Genomic DNA, 23,364 nt, shown 5'->3' on the forward strand with positions numbered 1-23,364 from the left:
TTACTCTTGAGAGTTTAGAAGAATGAAAGGAGATCTAATTGAGGTAATTAAGATGATTAAGGGGATTGACAAAGTAGACGTAGAGAGGATGTTTCCTCTGGTGGGACAATCTAGAACAAGAGGTCATAGTTTTTGGATAAGGGGTAGCAGATTTAAAACAGAGATGAGGAGAAATTACTTCTCTCAAAGGGTCGTAAGTCTGTGGAATTCCCTACCCCAGAGTGCAGTGGATGCTGGGACATTGAGTAAATTTAAGGAGGAGATAGACAGATTTTTAACTAGTAAAGGATTGAAAGGTTATGGAGAACAGGCAGGAAAGTGGAGTTGAGGCAGAGATGAGATCAGCCATGATCGTATTTAATGACGGAGCAGACTCAAGGGGCTGAATTGCCTACTCCTGCTCTTAGTTCTTATGTTCTAAGATTACTCCTGACAGATGGACATCTATCCGGAATACTCCGCATCACTACATCAAGTGTGCAGGCAGAGATTGACTACTAATGCAAGCAAAAACAATGGCAGGTACGTCATTAAGTCACTGTTCCACATAGTGACGAGAAAATAAGTCAATAAATTGGTCTTCTCATTTAAAGCTTCACAAAGATGCTCATTAGTTGTTGTTTTGATTAATGGTAAGATAAATTTTTAATGCCTTTATCTATCTGCAATTTTCTCACCAGCCCCCGATGTAACACAAAAATTGTAATGTGCCCCCCCACCCCCCCGCCCGGCCCCCACACGAAAAGGTTGGGTGTAGTTCAGTGCAAAGTGAGTGCTACATTCTTGCAGGTGCCATGCTTCATATGAAATGTTAAATGAAGACCCTATCTCCTACTCCAGTCTTTTAGGTGGAAGTTAGAGGTCCTGTAGCATGATTTAAAGGATAGCAGAGTACTGGCTAACACTCCCCTCAATGAACAGGACTAAAAAATACAGATTAACAATTCATCCTGTTACTAGACCCAGCTTTTGTTTCTCTACTTGTCACGTTACCATCCCTTTTGCCTTGTACCATTATCCCTTTTATCATTTAATCATATCCACTCTCCACGCTATCACAGATCTTCCCTTTTGTTTCCTCCCCACTCTCCTTTCCCTGCCTCTGTGCTTGCTTCAAATTTGTTACATCTCTTAACCTTTGCCAGTTCTGATGAAAGGTCATTGACCTGAAACATTAACTCTGTTTCTCTCTCCACAGATGCTGCCTAACCTGCTGAGTATTTCAAACATTTTATGTTATTATTTCATCTTGTTGCTATACATACGGCTTTGTTCTGTGAAAATTGTCTGCTGTTTTTGCCTCTAATGATGACAGCACTTCTAGGTAATTCATGCAAATCACATTGAGAAGTGTTAGAGACCTATGATAAAGTGTCACATAAACACAAGCCTTCTTTATTTATTCACAGTGAGCCCTTTAGTCAGTTATGGGCACAGTCCTCTTCCTTCACAAAGGTTGCCATTGAGGGTGGTAATTACTAAAGGATTTGCAGAAATTTAAGCATCCTTGGCATTACTTACTCATACAGTCTCCCCCCGACCAGCCAGCATGGCACTCAGAGCAGTAAAGCCCTTTGATGTAGAAATCATCCAAGGTTCCCCATGAACCGTTGTTACATCCTTTACAGTTGTCAAAGATGACGCATCCTGCAACAAAATACACAATATTCAAAATTTGCTTGTGTTCTTCATCAACCTTCACCTCATTTGAAGATCTAGTGCAGAGATCTATATAAAATCTTAGTAAGACTGCAGTTGGAGTCCTATGTATAATTTTGGGCTCCACACTATAGGAATGATGTTGAGGCAATTGAGAGAGCGAGGTGTAGATACTGCCTGATACAAGGAAATATGAACGAAGAGAAAGACTTGAAAAGTCATGGCTGTTGTTATTAGAACAGAAACAACTACAAGGTGATTTGATAGAGGTGTTTAAAATGATGAAGGGATAGGACTGAGAGTGATTGAGGGTTCTAGAAAAAAATATAGATATAAGTTTAAATGTTAGAGTTTTAGAACAGAAATCCAACATAGGTAGAAAGAGGGATGAGGTTCTGCAGGCAGATTTTAGAGAGCTGGGAAGGAGACTAGCAAGTATGACCTCAAAGGTAGTAATCTCCAGATCACTCCCGGTGCCACATGCTAGTAAATATAGAAATAGGAGGATAGAGCAGATGAATGCGTGACTGGTAAGATGGTGCAGGAAGGAGGGCTCTAGATTACTGGCATATTGGGTCCAGTTCTGGGGTGGTAAGCATGATAAATAAGGAGCTAGAAGGTAGTAATCTCTGGATTACTCCCAGTGCCACGTGTTAGTGAGAATAGAAATAGGAAGATAGGGAGAAGCAGTGCATGGCTTAAAGCATGGTGCAGGAGAGCAGGCTCCAGATTCTTGGGACATTGGAAGAAGTTCTGGGGCAGAAGGCACCTATTCAAAATGGATGGGTTGTGCCTTAACAGGACTAGGACCAATATCCTAGTGGGGAGGTTAACTAGTGTGGTTGGAGAGCGTGTAAACTAAATTGGCAGGGGAATGAACACCAGCATATAGAAGTAAAAAAGAGGAATAAGGTGCATAATGTGAGAGTGTCAGACAGTACTAGAAAATGAAGTATTTCTGTATGAGATGGGAGCAGACTGAGAATGGAGTATGAGTAATGTAAAGACAGGATTACAATGCATGTGTGTAAACATACAAAGTGTGGTGAATAAGGTTGGTGAGCTATAAGCACAAATAGCAGTATGGGAATATCATGTGGTGGCAATAATGGAAATGTGGTTTAAAAATGGCAAGGACTGGGCACTTAATATATTAGGATGTAAAGTGTTCAGAAAAGATAGAGAAGGAAAGAAGGAAGGTGGGGTGGCAGTACTAATTAGGGAAGCCATTGCAGTTTTTGGAAAAGGAGGATGTTCTTGATGAAGCAAGGACAGAATCCATTTGGTTAGAGTTGAAAAGCAAAAAGGCTATGATCACACTACTGGGGGTATTCTATCGGCATCCAAATAGTGAGAGAAAGATCAAGGAGCAAATCTGCAGGGATGTGCAAAAACTATAGAGTGGTGATATTAGTGGACCTTATCTACCCAAATATCGATTAGGTAGCTTTAGAGTAAAGGGTAAGGAGGGGGAGAAACTTCTGAAATGTGTTCAGGAGAATGTCCTTGATCAATCAGTCAGTATGTTCTCAGCTCAACTAGAAAGGAGGCATTGCTGGATCTGCTGCTGGGAAATGAGGTGGGTCAAGTGGGCCAATTATCTATCGGGGAGCACTCGGGTCAGAGTGATCACTGTATCATAAGGTTTAGACTAGTAATGCAGAAAGATGAGGAACAAAATAAGGTAGAACATCTAGATTGGAAGAGGGCTAATTTCAATGCAATGAGAAGGGATCTGGCCAGGGTAAAAGGCTTGACTAATCGAATTGAATTTTTTGATGAAGTAGCAGAGAAGGTTGATGAAGGAAATGAAGTGGATGGTGTTTATATAGATTTTAAGAAAGCATTTGATAAGGTACCACATAAAAGGCTGATTAACAAAATTGAGGCTCATGGAATAGAAGGGCCACTGTCCAAGTGAATAAAAAAATTGGCTTCAGGAAAGAAAACAGTAAGTCATAGTAAGTAGTTGCTTTTCAGACTGGAGGATGGTAGACAGTGGTGTTCCCAAGGGTCAGTCCTGGGACCACTGATTTTTTTGCTGTATATAAATGACTTGGATCTTGGAATACAAAGTAGAATCTCAAAATTTGTTGATGACCCCAAACTTGGAGGTGAGGCAATCAATGAGGATGAGATGAACTGCCTGCAACAGGACGATAGGCTAGCAGAATGCACAGACAGGTGGCTGATGGAATTTAATACTGACAAGTGTGAGGTGATGCATTTTGGCAGAAGGAATAAGGAGAGACAATATATGCTTAATGGCACAACTCTAAAGAGTGTGCAGGAACAGAAGGAGCTGGGGGTGCATGTGCATCGACCTTTGAAGGTGGCAGGACATATTGAGAGAATGGTTAGTAAAGTATATGGGATCTTGAGCTTCATAAAGAGAGGTATTGAGCAGGGAAGTTATGCTGAACCTTTATAAAGCTCTGGTTAGGCCCCAATTGGATTATTGCATCCAGTTCTGGTCACCACACTTTCGGAAGGATGTGAGGGTCCTTGTGAGGGTGCAGAGGACATTTACCAGAATTGTTCCAGGGATGGGGGACTTTAGTTACATGCTTAGGTTGCAAAAGCTGTGTTTGTTCTCCTTAGAACAAAAGAAATTGAGGGGAGATTTCATGGAAAAGTGTTCAAGATTATGACAGGCTTAGATAAGTTAGATAAGAAAAACCTGTTCCCATTAACTAATGATAGAACGACTAGGAGACACAGATTGAAGGTTTTGGACAAGAGATACAGGGGAATATGAGGAAGAACTTTTTTATGCAGCGAATGGTAATTACCTGGAATTCGCTGTCCACATGTGTGGTGGAAGCAGAGACAATCAATGACTTCAAAAGGAAATTATGGATGGCTACTTGAAGGAAATAAACTTGCAGGGCTACGGGGATCGAGCAGGGAAGTGGGACTGACTGGATAGCTCTGTGGTAAGCTGGCATAGACTTGATGGGCCAAATGGCCTCCTTCTACGCCATAAATGACTCTACGCCTTGATGACTCTTCCTGTAATGAGGAGGAGGTCAGCAAAGCATGGGTACTTCCGAAACAGGGAAGGTCATAGGTCAGTTTGCTCTCCCTGTGGTTTGCTCTTAGCTTGCATGCCTACCCAGATCCCAGATGTCTGCTGAAGAGGAAAGTGAAATAATCCTACTAAAAGTGTCAACAGATGCAAAGCGTATTGAATGATAGCTAGATACTCACTCCCACACCATTAGGGAGCTGAGCCATACCTGGGTGTATCAGACAAGAGTCACATTCATCTTCCTCATTACGGCAGCATGGGACAGAATATCCCACAACCTCCTCTTTCCCAGGACAGACACACTCAATCTGATCCGTTTCACAACAGTCCCGACACATGATATTCCACTCGGCCCCTGGACAGTCCTCATTGATGAGGGTATATCCTGGGAAATGGAAGCAAAAAGGTAGCGACTGTTAATATTTCTGTTAAATTAGTAGTTATTTATGCTCTAAATTAGACAACAGGTGAGGAGAGGCTGCTACAGATATATGATTGCTGAATATGATAAGGTAAATAAAGAGAAATTACTTCCACTGGTGGGAATTCCAGGACAAGGGGCACAATCTTAAAATTGAAGCGAGACAATTTAGGAATGAAATTTAGAAACATCTTGTCACACAAAGGGTGAAGGAAATCTGGAAATATCTTCCCCAAAAAGACTGTAGATACTGGGTCAATTGAAATTTTCAAGGCTGGGATGGATAGATTTTTGTTGGGGAAGGATTATAAAGGGATATGGAGCAAAGATGGATAAATGAAGTTGAGCTTTAGATTAGCCATGACCTAATTGAATAACAGACGAAGCTCGAGGGGCTAAATGACCTTATTGCTGTTCCTAGAAAGTGACAAGAACTGAAATCCAACATTCTTTACCTCAAGATAGAGCAAGAATTGGGCACAGGCAGCATTCCCTGGCAGTCAGTGTTATTGGCAATCCACATCATAAGAGATGGAAACACATAAATGTTAAGTGAATCTGAATTATGCTTCGACTGATCAGGTAGGGGTAAAATCTGTTTGTGTGTCGATAGCCAGTAAGGTTCCTCGCACACCCGCGCCTCTGCGCAGCGGCGCCCTTTCAACTCAGTGGGGTGCCCGTATTTAGTGGCCGTCGCAGGGACCCCACGATATTACGTGCAGAGGCTCATTAGAATCACAGCACCGAGCCGCCCTCCTCATATCACATGGGGAGGGGGGACATTCGGTGCAATGAGAGAGTTTTTGACAGCTGTGCAGCAGGTGCTGGGGTCCTATTTTAAGCACCCCAGCATCTGCTTCCTGACAGCTGTCAAAGAAATACTTACCAGACTGCTGAAGAGTGGGGCTGCTGTCAATCTGGCAGCAAAGCAGAAAGTCCTGTCTAAATCCAGCAAGTCAGGCAGCATCTGTGGAGAGAGAAGCAGAGTTAACTGGTCCAAGTTCACAAACCTGTATGTTGACTCTGCTTCTCTCTCCACAGATGCTGCCTGACCTGCTGAGTGACCCCAGCACCTTCTGCTTTGCTGCCACATACTTACCCTGCTGTGTCCCAGTGTCCTGTGAAGTTGTGAGCCTCTCCTCCCACTCAAGTGTAACATTCCTACTTGTGGGCGTGCCGCACCTGGGTGCATAATCGTAAATTTACACATTCCAGGACGTGAGACTTAAATATACCATTAAAGGTATTACTGAGGTTTACAGAGAACACACTGACTCAAATGGGAATGCACGGGTGTCACAGCAATGTAAATACGTCTTTCACTAAATGTTCTTCACCAACATGTGTGTCCTTTTCTTTATGCAAATGATATTGGCCAGCAGTAGCACCAATGTCACATCCCTTTGCACCGTTGGCCCTTCAGGAGAGCCAACGTATGCAATAACATCATTGCCATGCCACCATTATACATGAGCGTAACGGATGCAGTGACATGGACATTGGCTCAGTCAGCTGCTGCCTCTAATGGTGGACTGGTGCACAGCAGGTGAGCGAGGGTGATGTGTGGCTTGCAGAGCTCATGTTGGTTCCTATGGAGCAGACAGCCTTTGTCTGATAAGCCACTTCCATATATCGCTAGCTCACTGCTAGCCCTGCATGCAGAGCCTGGGTGCCATCTGCCCTCCCATGCGTATTTCCTGTTGTAGGTCCTCAGTGTCCTCATAGTCCAAGGAGGAATCCTGTTGACATCTCCCCTCATCATGTCAGGCCTGGTCCCTATTGGGTACATAGTTGTGCAGAGCAGCAAAGAAAGGAGTTGGCCTTTTTTTCCGGTAGTGCAGGACATCACCCTATCCATAGAGGCAATGGAGGCGCTCTTTCAGCATGCCAATCTCCTGCTCAATAGTGGCTCATGTAGCTCAGTTGCTGGCGTTATATCTCTCCTCTGCAGCAATGGTGGAGTCTCTCACTGGTGTCGGGAGCCATGTCTGCAAGGGTAGCCCTTATCTCCAAGAAGTCACCCCTCCATCTGAGCCAATTCAGTGAACAGCGGTGGCAGCTAGTACTGGTGCAAGACCCAGGTGTCAGAAAGTGACCACAATTTTCATAAAATAAATTCTTTTAACCTAAATTCCCTCTCTTCTCTTTCACTTTCTCTCTGAAGTTCGAGTTTTCTTATTACTTTTGCTGTTTCTTTTTCTTGTTCAAGTTTTCTGATTTCGTTTTCAGCCTCAGGTTTTTTCGTTTCTAACTGAATTCTAGCCAATTCCACTGCATCATTCTCTGACTAATTATCTTCTTCTTCCTCTTCTTTTTCCAATTCCAGATGTTGGGTTATTATGTCAATTATCACTGCTTTTTTGGCACCTGATTTCAACTCTAACCCCAATTTTGCTGCCAATTCTTTTAGTTTATTCTTAGTTAAAGTTGTCAAGTCACTGAGGGATACATTCTCCTTTCCCAGCAATTCTGCTGCAACTGCTAATGCCATTCCGATGATACAGCCCTTACCCTTATATACAACAAACTTGGTTCCTTTTATTTTTTTCTCTTTCAAATTATTACTCCCCTTATAATTAATGTAATTGGCATTGAACTTGGATTGGATCACAGATAATCGAGCAATTAATATGATCCCAGACGCAAGAGCAATTAATATGATCCCAGGCGCAAGCCCCCAATTAACATGATTATGGACGTGTCCCCACTTAATGTGTTATGACTGTCAATTTAGTCCCAATACTCCACAGGGGGCAGCGTATTATTAAAGTTTTCCCACCTACCGGAGATTAGCCAAATTAAACACTTTAGTAACCCCCAGAATAAAACAGACCAAAGCAGATATCTTTAGACAACAACAAATTAACTATTTATTAATAAACTAAATCTTAACACTATTAAGATAAATTTATGTCTAAGGACTTTATACCTTCTTATTTTCTCTTAACCCTAATGCACACACACATACATTCAAAAATAACCGGTTTTAAAAATAGTATTTCTAAGGAATAAAATAAGTATCTAGTTTGTAAGTCCTGTTAAGTTATGTTCCTGGTTGGTGAGGCGTCCCAGATTAGAACAATCAGATGCCACTCAAAGTCTCCAGCTAAATTCGACGAAACAATGCCGTGCCTCTCCCCCCACCCCCACAATCCACTGTTACGGAACTGTTTTTTTCTCCTCTATTTAAAACAGTGAGTGTTTAAGACTCTGTTTAAAATCAGTGTTCCTTTAAGACTGAGCACAGTGTGCCAGCAGCTGCACCTGTTTCCTCAGCCAAAGTAGGAGAGAGAGAATGTCACATGGTGTAGTGTAACTTTTAACTGTAGATAAAGTCTGGCTTCAACTGGTTTGAACTAGAGTCCAGCGAAGCATGCTCTGAAGGAAGAAGCTATCTACCTCTCTTAGCAGAAAAACTACATTGAGTTACAGGCTGTGTTATTGTCTAAGGAGAGGGAAAAAACCCTGAAAAAAGAGGGACTCTTTGTTATTTATTTGTGTTTGCTGGAATTCTCAGTAACGTTTCTACTGAAAAACTATCAGTTTTAGAATTCAAAAAGGCCTGTGGCTTTTCTCCTTGTTAAAAGAACTGTGTGACGCCAGCTGCAACAGAAATTCTTCAAAAGCCTCTTTATTGAAAGACTGTTTCGTCGAATTCGGCTGGAGACTTCAAGTGGCATCTGATTGTTCTAATTTGGGACGCCTCACCAACCAGGAACGTAACTTACCAGGACTTTACAAACCAGCTACTTATTTTATTCCTAAGAAATACTATTTTTAAAACCGGTTAACCATTGATTTTTGAAAAAATGTGTCTGCATTAGGGTTAAGAGAAAATAAGAAGTTGTAAAGTCTTTAGACATAAAGTTATCTTAATAGTGTTAAGATTTAGTTTATTAATAAATAGCTAATTTGTTGTTGTCTAAAGATACCTGCTTTGGTCTGTTTTATTCTAGGGGTTACTGAAGTGTTTAATTTGGCTAATTTCCAGTAGGTGGGAAAACTTTAATAATACGCTGCCACCTGTGGAGTATTGGGACTGAATTGACAGTGCATTACTCCCACCTCGGTCATAACACATTAACTGGGGACACGTCCAGGTCATATTAATTGGGGGCTTGCTCCTGTGATCATATTAATTGCTCTTGTGTCTGGAATCATATTAATTGCTTGATTGTCCGGGTTCTAATCCAAGTTCAACACAATTATGTTAATTATAAGGGGAGTAATAATTTGAGAGAGAAAAAATAAAAGGAACCAAGTTTCTTCTATATAAGGGTAAGGGCTGTATCTTCGGAATGGCATTAGCAGTTGCAGCAGAATTGCTGAGAAAGGAGAATGTATCCCTCAGTGACTTGACAACTTTAACTAAGAATAAACTAAAAGAATTGGCAGCAAAATTGGGGTTAGAGTTGAAATCGGGTGCCAAAAAAGCAGTGATAATTGACATAATAACCCAACATCTGGAATTGGAAAAAGAAGAGGAAGAAGAAGTCAGAGAGTGATGCAGTGGAATTGGCTAGAATTCAGTTAGAAATGAAAAAACCTGAGGCTGAAAACGAAATCAGAAAACTTGAACAAGAAAAAGAAACAGCAAAAGTAATAAGAAAACTCGAACTTCAGAGAGAAAGTGAAAGAGAAGAGAGGGAATTTAGGTTAAAAGAATTTATTTTATGAAAAATAGGAAAATTCACAAAAATATGTGTCCTCCTTTGCATCAGAGAGATGGAACTAAGACACAGGGGTAGTCTTGAATCCAGGGAAAGTTCTGGTCAGGAAGAAAGTGAATTCAGCCCAGGACCCAGCGAAAAGCTGTTTAACTTCATAAAAGCTCTTCCCAAGTTTGAGGAAAGGGTTGTAGAGGCATGTTTCATATCTTTTGAAAAAATAGCCAAACAAATGAAGTGGCCAAAGGAAAGCTGGACACTGCTTATGCAAGGCAGGTTGATAGGCAGAGCTCATGAAGTTTATGTCATGCTTCCTGAAGAGCCGGCTGCAGATTATGAGATGGCAAAAAAGGCTTTTCTCGCTGCGTATGAGTTAGTCCCTGAAGCTTATCATGAGAAGTTTCGGAACTTATGGAGATTGGCTGGACAGACGTATGTAGAATTTGAGAGGGTGAAGCAAATTAATTTTGACCATTGGATATGGACATTAAAGATAGAAACCACATATGAGAAGCTTAGAGAATTGATTCTCTTGGAAGAGATTAAAAATTCCATTTGAGCTTGTGAATAAGCCAAAACCTTTTGTCCGTCACCCCCATAAACCCGAGAAGGATAGAAAGTGTGAGATTGAAAGGAAGGCAAGTAGCCTAGGACAAGAAGAAACAGCTGGGAATGCCCCAGGGTCACCTCCTCAGGCCAGAAAGGAAAGTGCCAAGGGTAGGAGTGAGGTTCGCCAGCCGAAGTGTTATCATTACCACAAAATGGGCCATCTTCCTTCAGAATGCTGGAAATTGTGAGGTAACAAGTGAGGACTTGTTGGGGTACACAAATCTAATGCAGACAGAAGAGCTCTGAGAAGTGTAGCAGACCAGGCTATAGCTTTAACGGCGGCTGTAAAACCAGGTACAAAAACTAAAGTGAGTGTAGAGGTTAAGAATATGATATCCGAAAGTTATAATGAATTCTTGTCAAAGTGAAAAGTAACTCCATCTCATTTAAGTGAGGCAGGAAAAACAATCATTATACTCAGGGATGCAGGAGCAATTCAAACACTTTTGCTGGGGAAAGGTATAACGTTTCCAACAGAGAGCAGCCTGAATGCTAAAGTTTTAGTTGATGGAATTGTTGGGGAGTATGTACCCATACGTTTATATAAAGTACACCTAGAGAGTGACTTAATATCTGGGATGGCAACTGTAGGGGTTGTCCACAGTTTGCCTGTAGACGGAATTGATCTACTCCTAGGAAATGATTTGGCCAAATCAAAAGTATCAGCTTCTCTTATAATTACAGAGTAACCAAGTGAAGTTAAGGAAACGGAACAATTACAGGAACAAGTTCCAGGAAAATTTCCTACGTATGTAGTCACCCGAGAAATGGCTAAACAGGTTCCATTGTCAGGGGTAAAAATGGCATCACAGACAAATAGGCAAGTATCTGAAACCTTATTTGGGGATTTAGATAATCCAAATGAGATGTTTAACAGATCTTCTATAATTGCAGCAGAGTAAGCTGATCCAGAGTTGTATAGAATGGCATAGTCGGCTCTGACAGAAGCTGAGGCAAAAGGAGTTCAAGAAGACTATTATATAAAAAATGGGGTTTTGAGGAGGAAATGGAGACTGTCTCATAGACCTGCAGATGAAGACTAGAAAGTTGTTGAACAGATAGTGGTACCACCTAAATATCACCAGAGATTATTAAGGTTAGCATATGACATTCCTTTTGCAGAACATAGGGCCATTCAGAAGACTAAATCGTATAAGTCAACATTACTACTGGCCAGGCCTTACAAAGAATGTGAAGCAGTTTTGTTCACCTCAGGAACACCTTAAAGTATCCCGAGCCAATATGAAAAAATGGGCAGACAAGAATGTAAAGAACCACAATTTTCACCCAGGGTATGAAGTATTGGTGTTTTTACCATTACAAGGGGAACCATTAAAATCAGGGTTCAATGGCCTATATAAAGTGATTAAGAGAGTGGATAAGGTAGATTACTTGATTGACATCCCTGATCGCAGGAAGAAGAACCGGTTGTGTCACATCAATATGTTAAAGCAATATTATCACAGGGAGGAGGGCAAGCCAGTACAGGTATGTCATTTAATCAGGACTGTTGAGAAGGGAAAGGATAGTGAGGATGAGGCAGAAGGAGACATCGACAATTCTCAGATTGAACCTCCCACTATCAGATTAGCGAATACCAAATGGCTAGGAAAATTGGACAACATGCTTTTGCACTTTGAGGCAAAACAACGTGAAGACCCAACCAGGCTTTTCACAACATTTAAAAGAGTCTGTAGGGATAAGCCAGGATGTACAAACTTAACCACAGATGATGCGCATATAGGGGCATCCGTTCCTTCAAAGCAACATCCTTACTACTTAATTCCGGACAAACAGGCCCAAGTAAAAGCAGAAATCCAATACATGCTGAAAAACAACTTGATCAAACCTAGTCGAAGCAGCTGGAGTTCACCAATAGTTCTAGTACCGAAACCTGAAGGGTCAACCCAATTTTGTATAGACTACAGAAAAGTCAATGCAGTAATGAAGGTACACTCCTACCCAATTCCATATTTAGAAGACTGTATCAACAGAGTGGGCAGTGTTCGGTTCCTTACCAAGATTGACTTGTTAAAGGGATACTGGCAAGTTCCTTTGAATCCTTGAGACAAAGAGATATCAGCTTTTGTAATACCAGACAGTCTCTATCAGTGCTGGGTGATGCCATTCGGGCTAAAAAATGCCCCAGCCACTTTTTAAAGATTAATGAATCAGGTGGTAGCCAGTGTTCCCAACTGTGTAGTGTATCTCAATGATGTACTAATATATATCGTAACACTTGGCAAGAACACTCAAACCAACAAAATATTTTGTTTAAAAAGTTGCAAGCAGTGGACTTAGTGATAAATCTGGAAAAAAGCAAATTTGGAAAAGCAAGAATAACTTATCTCTGACAGATAGTGGGACGAGGACAGGTATTGCCAAAAACAGCAACGGTACAAGCCTTAGTAGAGTTCCCTATCCCTAAGGATAGGGAAGCAGAGGGTATTACTGATGGAGGAGGGAGTGTTAGTGATGGTGGAGAGAGTGACACTGATGGGGAAGGAAGTGTTAGTGATGGAGGAAAGAGTTTTACTGATGGAGGAGGGAACCTTACTGATGGAGGAGGGAGTGTTACCAATGGAGGAGGGAGTGGCACTGATGGAGGAGGGAGTGGCTCTGATGAAGGACGGAGTGTGGCTGATGGAGGAGGGAGTGTGGCTGATGGAGGAGGGAGTGTGGCTGATGGAGGAGGGTGTGACTGATGGAGGAGGAGTGACTGATGGAGGAGGGAGTGTTAGTAATGGAGGAGAGAGCGACACTGATGGGGAAGGGAGTGTTAGTGATGGAGTAAAGAGTATTAGTGATGGAGGAGGGAGTTTTACTAAAGTAGGAGGGAACCTTACTGATGGAGGAGGGAGTGTGAGTGATGGAGGGGGGAGTACGACTGATTGAGGAGAGGGAGCGGGACTGATTGAGGAAGGGGGAGTGTTTGTGATGGAGTAAAGAGTATTAGTGATGGAGGAGGGAGTTTTACTGAAGTAGGAGGGAACATTACTGATGGAGGAGGGAGTGTGAGTGACTGACGGAGGAGAGTGTTTTACTGATGGAGGAGGGTGTTTTACTGATGGAGGAGGGAGTGACACTGATGGAGGAGGGAGTGACACTGATGGAGGAGGGAGTGTTAGTGATGGGGGAGGGAGTTTTGCTGATGGAGGAAGGAATATTACTGATGGAGGAGGGAGTTTTACTGATAGAGGAGGGAGTGTTACTGATGGAGGAGGGAGTGACACGGATGGAGGGGCGAGTAAGACTGATGGAGGGGGGAGTTTTACTGATGGGGGAGGGAGTTTTACTGATGGAGGAGGGAGTGGCACTGATGGAGTGGGAAGTATGATTGATTGAGGAGGGCGTGTGACTGATGGGGGAGGGAGTGTGACTGATGGAGGAGGGAGTGTTAGTGATGGAGGAGGAAGTTTTGCTGCTGGAGGAAGGAATCTTACTGATGGAGGGGGTTGTTTTACTGATAGAGGAGGGAGTGGCACTGATGGAGGAGGGAGTTTTGCTGATGGAGTGGGAAGTATGATTGATTGAAGAGGGCGTGTGACTGATAGTGGAGGAGGTGTTAGTGATGGAGTAGGAAGTGTTAGTGATGGAGTAGGGAGTGTTAGTGATGGAGGAGGGAGTTTTGCTGATGGAGGAAGGAATCTTACTGATGGAGGAGGGTGTTTTATCAATGGAGGAGGGTGTTTTACGGATGGAGGAGGGAGTTTTGCTGATGGAGTGGGAAGTATGATTGATTGAGGAGGGCGTGTGACTGATGGTGGAGGAGGTGTTAGTGATGGAGTAGGAAGTGTTAGTGATGGAGTAGGAAGTGTTAGTGATGGAGGAGGGAGTGTTAGTGATGGAGGAGGGAGTTTTGCTGATGGAGGAAGGAATCTTACTGATGGAGGAGGGTGTTTTATCAATGGAGGAGGGTGTTTTACTGATGGAGGAGGGAGTTTTGCTGATGGAGGAGGGAGTTTTGCTGATGGAGGAGGGAGCCTTACTGATGGAGGAGTGAGTGTTACCGATGGAGGAGGGAGTGACACTGATGGAGCAGGGAGTAAGACTTATGGAGGAGGGAGGAAGACCGATGGAGGGGATAGTTTTACTGATGGAGGAGGGAGTGGCACTGATGGAGGAGGGAATGGCACTGATGGAGGGGGAAGTGTGATTGATTGAGGAGGGCGTGTGACTGATGGTGGAGGAAGTTTTAGTGATTGAGGAGGGAGTGTGACTGATGGAGGAGGAAGTGACACTGATGGAGGTGAGAGCATTAGTGATGGTGGGGGGGAGTGACACTGATGGAGGAGGGCATATGACTGGTGGAGGACGGTGTGACACTGATGGAGATGAGAGTATTAGTGATGGAGGGAGGAGTATGACTGATGGAGGAGGGAGTGTGACTGATGGAGGACGGTGTGAATGATGGAGGAGGGAGTAACAGTGATGGAGGAGGGAGTGTGATTGATGGAGGAAGGAGTGTGACTGATGGAGGACGGAGTGTGAATGATGGAGGAGGGAGTTACAATGATGGAGGAGGGAGTGTGATTGATGGAGGAGGGTGTGTGACTGAGGAAGGAGGGTGTGTTAGCGATGGAGGAGGGAGTGTGACTGATGGAGGATGGAGTGTGAATGATGGAGGAGGGAGTAACAGTGATGGAGGAGGGAGTGTGATTGATGGAGGAGGGTGTGTGACTGATGAAGGAGGGTGTGTTAGCGATGGAGGAGGGAGTGTGACTGATGAAGGAGGGAGTGTTCCTGATGAAAGAGGGTGTTTTATGTATGGAGGAGGGAGTGCCATTGATGAAGGGATGGTAGTTACGTGACACAGGGACTGACAATGATTGGACAAGTGGAGGGCAGTGACTCGACATAGGGAGAGGGAGTGACTGAATCTGGTGAGCAACAGTGACTGAACGTGGAGAGTGTTCGTGACTGGACAGGGGAACTGGCACTGACTGGACATGGGGACTGACAGTGAATGGACATGACACTGACAATCACTGGACATAGGACTGACAGCCTTGTGTCTAGTCGCTGTCAGTCCCATGTTCAGTGACTGTCAGACTCATGTCCAGTCAATGGCAGTCCCATGTCCAGTGATTGCCAGCCCTATGTCCAGTGATTGTCAGTCTCATGTCCAGTCAATGGCAGTCCCATGTCCAGTGATTGCCAGCCCTATGTCCAGTGATTGTCAGTCTCATGTCCAGTCAATGCCAGTGAGTGTATATGGGAGTGGCAACATCTAGACATGGAAACTGCGAGTGACCAAACACAGAAAGAGTCAGTGACCGAACACAGAGAGAGTCAGTGACTGAACATAGGGTTTGGCAGTGATTAGTACAAGACTACAGTGAGGGGACACTGGACTGCAGCGACTGGACACAGGGAGTGACAGTGATTGAAGATCTGTTTGCCCTTTTAGCCTAGGGCTGTGCAGAGTACAAGATGACCAACAGACATGGGGTAGGGGAGAAACTATTGGCAGTTGAAAGGGAAAATGATTAACAGATACAATGTCGATCAACAAAGTGAAATCATTTTCTGATTACAGTACAAAATAATTTTTAGTCTGGAACAATTGAATTGTAAAAGGAAATGAAGACAGTGCAATTAGATCTATCTCATATACACTGGCAGAGGGAAGTGAGAGTTAACTGGCCCTATCCTCAATGACAGGCTTTGCCTGAAGCATGCAATGTTAATTCACTACTTTTTTGCCAACAACAAAATGATCCCAGTGTAGAAGCAAAAGTCTAAAGCAGTCCGAGGTACATTTACTCAAAAATAAAGTAGCCTTTAGTTCAAGCACAGCTAATTTAAATTGAATGTACAGCTGCCAGAGGGAACAACACTCCATTAAGTTGAACTAGTGCTCAGACAATTCACTACTGCAAGTCTAAAGTCTCTGAAATCAGCAAGCAAAGTTGTAACTTTGCATGTGATGTCACCAACAATTTCCACCACACAGCACTGAATTAGAAAGTTCCTTTTAAAATGAAAGAGTTAATATGGTCGAATGGTTGGAGATTCAGTGTGCAGAGCAATTGCTCTAGATCACTGCTGCTTAGAGTCTCGTGTGGAGCTCTGTTTCACTGCTGCTCAGAGCTCCATTTCAGGCTCACTGCTCTCAGAGCTCCATCTCAGCTCACTGCTGCTCGGAGCCCCATGTGAACCCCTGGCTCACTGGGGCTCGAAGCTCCATCTCTGGCTCACTGCTGCTCAGAGCTCCATCCCCAGGCTCACTGCTGCTCGGAGCCCCATGTGAACCCCTGGCTCACTGCTGGATGGAGTCCCATGTGTAGCCCTAGGTCACTGGTGCTTGGAACCCCATCCAAAGCCCTGGCTTACTGCTGTTCGGAGCCCAATGCTGGTTGGCTTTGTACCAGTGAGGTAAAGATACTGTCATGCATTTGATTGTTTGAACCTTACCTTTCGGCATACCAAAAACACTTAACATTTGGAGCATAAACAGAGTCAGTACTGTCCAGGCCACCATCCTGCTCAGACTGCAGCTCCTCTCACCCTTCAGGTTGTCGGCCCTTAACGTTACAGCCAGTGCTTTTCCTTCACACGATTCCCCAAGACACACTGAGTTCATGTTACAGAACCCCAGATACTTTCCAACCACAGGATTAAAAAAAACTCCATCCAAAAGCACAGACAACTCTCACATGAGAAATGTATGACATCATCCTCAGCAGGGGCTCCAACCTTTCCATTAAAGCTGGCTTGTCCCCAACACGCACACAGAAAGTAGAAAGTGTGCTGTTCAGGGTTAGGTACACCTTTAACAGTTACACAAACCTCTTGCTGTAGTACACCTCACACTGACTGTTTGAAGCCTTTTGAATATTATGATCGTACAACTGAAATTCTGCTGTCTCTTGAAGCTGTGCTGATTTATTTGTACATCCTGTATGTCATTGTAATAATCTAAAATCTGGAGTAGGAGCACATATTTTCTAAACTGTTTACTATTTTCTCTGCCAACTTTCTCACTGTTCAAAAGCTTTGACTCCTTGCTGGGGATTGGTTTCACAGGTGCTCGTTAACACCCCCCTCCCCCCACCCCAACAACCCCCCGAGACTTAACCACACGCTGTTCATAAGCAACACAATCCTGGCCAGGTTTCCTGGCTCCAGTCAGGACCAAGGCAAAGAAGACTATTATTGTGCCCCTACCATTGCCCTGGCTGGGATCAGCTTACCCAATGTGGGCAAATCTCAAACCCAGGACCTTCCTGGTCAATACGGCTCAGCTGCTCGCTGGGTAGACAGACTGGGGATGGTTTGGGTCTCTCTAATAACACCCGGTTTTTCATCAAGATCAAAAATTATAAAAGCAAAGGACTTATCACCTTCTTTCCACATGAGGCTATCCCACTGTCATTTTCTAATTAGCCTCAATCTAGGTTGCGAGCGCTCCCACTGTTAACAGGCGAGAGCATTGTTATACCCTGCAAACCAGGGCATTTCAGCAGCGACAAAAGGAGTGGGGACTGAACTAGGTGCCTGGGCACCTGCTGCTTATTTTTATCACTGAGCTTCATTCTTTACAAGTGCTGATCAGAGGGAGGCCATTTTGTGTAGAGTTGACACTGGAATCAATGCGGGGGTGGGACAGTTCAGCAAGTGATCCAGTCACGGATTAAGCTGCACTCTGGCAGTTTATGACATCAATACAGTTAAATTACTGGACTAATAACCCAGAGAATTTTTTAAAAATTCATTCATGGGATGTGGGCATCGCTGGCCAGGCCAGCATTTATTGCCCATCCCTAATTGCCCTTGAGAAGCCTTCTTGAAACGCTGCAGTCCATTTGGGGTAAGTATACCTACAGTGCTGTTAGGAAGGGAGTTCCAGGATTTTGACCCAACGACAGTGAAGGAACGGTGATATAGTTCCAAGTCAGGATGGTGTGTGACTTGGTGGGGAACTTGCAGGTGGTGGTGTTCCCATGCATTTGCTGCCCTTGTCCTTCTAGTTGGTAGAGGTCACGGGTTTGGAAGGTGCTGTCTAAGGAGCCTTGGTGCATTGCTGCTGTGCATCTTGTAGATGGTACAAACTGCTGCCACCGTGTGTCGGTGGTGTAGGGAGTGAACGTTTGTAGATGGGGTGCCAATCAAGCGGGCTGCTTTGTCCTGGATGGGGTCGAGCTTCTTGAGTGTTGTTGGAGCCGCACCCATCCAGGCAAATGGAGTATTCCATCACACTCCTGACTTGTGCCTTGTAGATGGTGGACAGGCTTTAGGGAGTCAGGAGGTGAGTTACTTGCTGCAGGATTCCTAGCCTCTGACCTGCACTTGTAGCCACGGTATTTATATGGCTACTCCAGTTTCTGGTAAATGGTGACCTGTAGCATGTTGATAGTGGGGGATTCAGCGATGGTAATGCCATTGAATGTCATGGGGAGATGGTTAGATTCTCTTTTGTTGGAGATGGTCTTTGCCTGGCACTTGTGTGGCGCGAATGTTACTTGCCACTTATCAGCCCAAGCCTGGATATTGTCCAGGTCTTGCTGCATTTCCGCAGGGACTGCTTCAGTATCTGAGAAGTCACGAATGGTGCTGAACATTGTGCAATCGTCAGCGAACATCCCCACTTCTGACCTTATGATTAAAGGAAGGTCATTGATGAAGCAGCTGAAGATGGTTGGGCTGAGGACACTACCCTGAGGAACTCCTGCAGTGATGTCCTGGAGCTCAGATGATTGACCTCCAACAGCCACAACCATCTTCCTTTGCGCTAGGTATGACTCCAGCAAGCGGAGGGTTTTCACCCGATTCCCATTGACCTCAGTTTTGCTAGGGCTCCTTGATGCCATCCTCGGTCAAATGCTGCCTTGATGTCAAGGGCAGTCACTCTCACCTCACCTCTTGAGTTCAGCTCTTTTGTCCATGTTTGAACCAAGGCTGTAATGATGTCAGGAGCTGAGTGGCCCTGGCGGAACCCAAACTGAGCATCACTGAGCAGATTATTGCTAAGAAAATGCCGCTTTATGGCACTGTTGATGACACCTTCCATCACTTTACTGATGATTGAGAGTAGGCTGATGGGGTGGTAATTGGCTGGGTTGGACTTGTCCTGCTTTTTGTGTACAGGACATACCTGGGCAATTTTCCACATTGCAGTGTAGATGCCAGTGTTGTAGCTGTACTGGAACAGCTTGGCTAGGGGCATGGCATGTTCTGGAGCACAGGTCTTCATTACTATTGCCGGAATATTGTCAGGGCCCATAGCCTTTGCAGTATCCAGTGCCTTCAGTCGTTTCTTGATATCACGTGGAGTGAATCGAATTGGCTGAAGACTGGCATCCGTGATGCTGGGGCCTTCAGGAGGAGGCCGAGATGGATCATCAACTCGGCACTTCTGGCTGAAGATTGTTCCAAATGCTTCAGCCTTATCTTTCGCACTGATGTGCTGGGCTCCCCCATCATTGAGGATGGGGATAATTGTGGAGCCACCTCTTCCAGTTAGTTGTTTAATTGTCCACCACCATTCACGGCTGGATGTGGCAGGACTGCAGAGCTTAGATCTGATCCGTTGGTTATGGGATCGCTTAACTCTATCTATCGCATGCTGCTTATGCAGTTTGGCACGCAGATAGTCCTGTGTTGTAGCTTCACCAGTTTGACACCTCATTTTGAGATGTGCCTGGTGCTGCTCCTCGCATGCCATCCTGCATTCTTCATTGAACCAGGGTTGGCCTCCTGGCTTGATGATAATGGTAGAGTGGGGGATATGCCAGGCCATGAGGTTACAGATTGTGGTTGAGTACAATTCTGCTGCTGCTGATGGCCCACAGCGCCTCATGGATGCCCAGTTTTGCATTGCTAGATCTGTTTGAAATCTATCCCATTTAGCATGGTGGTAATGCCACACAACACGATGGAGGGTATCCTCAATGTGAAGGGCGGATTTCATCTCCACAAGGACTGTGCAGTAGTCACTCCTACCTATACTGTCATGGACAGATGCAATTGCAGCAGGCAGATTGGTGAGGACGAGGTCAAGTATGTTTTCCCCTCTTGTTGGTTCCCTCACCACCTGCCGCATACCCAGTCTAGCAGCTATGTCCTTTAGGACTCGGCCAGCTCGGTCAGTAGTGGTGCTACCAAGCCACTCTTGGTGATGGACATTGAAGTCCACCACCCACAGTACATTCTGTGACCTCGCCACCCTCAGTGCTTCCTCCAAGTGCTGTTCAACATGGAGGAGTACTGACTCATCAGCTGAGGGAGGGCCGTAGGTGGTAATCAGCAGGAGGTTTCCTTGTCCGTGTTTGATCTGATGCCATGAGACTTCATGGAGTCCAGAGTCAATGTTGAGGACTCCCAGGGCAACTCCCTCCCTACTGTATACCACTGTGCTGCCACCTCTGGTGGGTCTGTCCTGCCGTGGGACAGGACATACCCAGGGATGGTGATGTCAGTGTCTGGGACATTGTCTGTAAGGTATGATTCCGTGAGTATGACTATGTCAGGCTGTTGCTTGACTAGTCTGTGGGACAGCTCTCCCAACTTTGGCACAAGCCCCCAGATGTTAGTAAGGAGGACTTTGCAGGGTTGACAGGGTTGGGTTTGCCGTTGTCGTTTCCGGTGCCTAGGTCGATGCCGGGTGGTCCATCCGGTTTCATTCCTTTTTATTGACTTCGTAGCAGTTAGATACAACTGAGTGGCTTGCTAGGCCATTTCAGAGGGCATGTAAGAGTCAACCACATTGCTGTGGGTCTGCAGTCACATGTAGGCCAGACCAGGTAAGGACAGCAGATTTCCTTCCCTAAAGGACATTCGTGAACCAGATGAGTTTTTACAACAATCGACAATGGTTTCATGGCCATCATTAGGCTAGCTTTTTATTTATTTTTTAATTCCAGATTTATTTAAAAAAAAATACTCTACATGTCACATGAAACTCTATACACCAATATTTAGTGCACTTGTATCAGTTTATGTCCATTTACAGTTTTCTCTTTTCACAATTCACAATTTCTCCTAACTTTGATCACTTGTAGATTCATCTACATTCATAAATCCAGAACACTAATGTGTAGAGGAGAAAAGCTTGGGACCCAGTATCGACTCCTGGGAGACACTACTTGTCAATTCCTGCCAATCAGAAAATCTCCCTTTTATCCCTATTTCCTGCCCCCTACCTCCAGACCAATTCCCTCTTCATGCCAATAGCACCCTTGGTTACTGTTGTCAGGCTGAGCAGAATGAGCTATCGGAAGGAAATGCAATGGCGGTAGATAGACAACAGGCTAGAAACTGGTCATGATCCAAATGACATCAGCCTTCCCAGAGTGCATTATTGTAACCATAGGTTCAGCTTGAGGTCAGGAAAAGGAACGGAGGACAATCAGTTATGGAACATAAATCGTTAGTGAATAACAGTTTGTAATGGAAAATATTTTATCTTGACTGCATCTTATTTTTCACACAGGATAATTTCAACAACATCTGTGTCAGATTTCCATGCCCTCCCCCACAGTTAGTCCTCATTCATCTGATGAGTTTCAGGCCAATAGCCCTCCAACCTAGCTTCCCTCTGGCCTATCCCTCCACAACGCTCCCCGTGCTGAAGAGCAGAGACCATTCAAACCAATCTACTCAGCTCAGAACAAACAGTTCCAACTACCCACTGTTTGAGGCTGCCTTCATAGACCTCCTTCAGTCTCATTGCTAACAAAACTAGCCTCAGGAAATTTCCAGCAACTATTCAAGCAGACCACCAACATAGTAAAAGGAATGTTGTAGTTGCCTTGGAGACAGGGGAGGCCAACACAAAGAGTAGACACGGGCTGGTACAATTTAATGGTTACCAGATTGTCCCTGAACTGCTCCCAACCAGCAACACCTAAATCCGCTCCTCCCTGTCGACATCAGCCCATACACTTACCAAACCATGATCTCCCTGTGACTCTTGAGGAGATGGAACTCTGGAGCAGGCCTCAGGCACATATATATCATATTTATCACAAGGCTGACAGTGCCACCCTTAAATCTATCCAACCGTGAACAGATGCATTTCAACTTTAAACTCAACTTTTCACTGATCTATTTACATGTCTGCTGCAATGAAGCTCATAAGGGAGTATCTATCAAGAACATAGAGAGGCTACACCCAAGTTAAGCTGCCAGCTATTTGGCAGAGAGATTAGGGTGGTTCCATGGATAACAAGGCCTGCCAGAATAATATTTACAAATGATTTCCTTCTGTAGTCCTTCTACCTCAACACACCGTCATATACAATAAGTTAATTATTAATGATGTTAGCCAGGGCACAATTGGTAATATTCTCACCCAAATGTTGTTGGTTCGCCTACCACTCCAGTGCAATACTGAGGAGGGACTGCACTGTTGAGAGTTTCTGGCTTTCAGGTGAGATGTCAAACCAAGGCCCCGTCTGACCTCTTAGGTGGAAGTACACGATCCCATGACACTGTTCGAAGTAGAGCAGGGTACTTCTCCCCTGTTTCAAGACCAATAATTATCCCTCAACTAACATCACGAAAAGATAATTATCTAATCATTATCACATTGCTGTTTGTGGGAGCTTGCTGTGCATAATTTGGCCATCACGTTTCTTACATTACAACAGAGACTACACTATAAATGTACTTCATTGGCATGGCAAAAGATCCTGAAAGGTGCTATGGAAATGCAAGTTTTTCTTTCTTTGTGGAAGCTCCTTATACACTTGCTGCCCTTTCCCCTGTGGATAAAGACAATAATGGCAATGATTGAGTGGATTGCAGCAGGTCGCAGATGGACAGTTTCAGTTAGTTTAGATGTGGTTTGCTTGATGTGTAGTTGCATTCTTCAGGATTGTCCTGATGCTGTATATCTGACCGCAACTATATCAGCTCGTGGAATGTCATTTCACCCACACAGCTGAAAAACTGACTGCCAGGGAATTCATATTCTTTTCCGCCAGAATAACATGCAGACTATGAGAGTGACATCAGACAACAGCATATGCTTC

At 44.3% G+C, this 23,364-nt stretch overlaps 1 protein-coding gene across 3 annotated transcripts in view; it reads right to left on the minus strand.

Annotated features, from left to right (window-relative positions):
* Positions 1 to 22,322, minus strand: part of LOC137376949 (inactive serine protease PAMR1-like) — a 166,687-nt gene extending 144,365 nt beyond the window's left edge. Inside the window, exons 1-3 of one of the 3 annotated variants that reach the window (XM_068045929.1) lie at positions 22,278 to 22,322; positions 4,899 to 5,075; positions 1,522 to 1,647 (exon numbers count right to left, since the gene is read on the minus strand). In XM_068045929.1, the coding sequence (XP_067902030.1) occupies positions 1,522 to 1,647; positions 4,899 to 5,028 (256 nt within the window). In that variant the 5' untranslated portion in view covers positions 5,029 to 5,075; positions 22,278 to 22,322. Of the gene's footprint in view, positions 1 to 1,521; positions 1,648 to 4,898; positions 5,076 to 16,804; positions 17,003 to 22,277 lie in introns of those variants that run through there. The other 2 variants (XM_068045927.1, XM_068045928.1) reach the window with 2 other exon arrangements.
* Positions 22,323 to 23,364: the final 1,042 nt, after the last annotated feature.

The sequence above is a fragment of the Heterodontus francisci genome, chromosome 14 (genome assembly GCF_036365525.1).
Source record: "Heterodontus francisci isolate sHetFra1 chromosome 14, sHetFra1.hap1, whole genome shotgun sequence".
NCBI lineage: Eukaryota > Metazoa > Chordata > Chondrichthyes > Heterodontiformes > Heterodontidae > Heterodontus > Heterodontus francisci.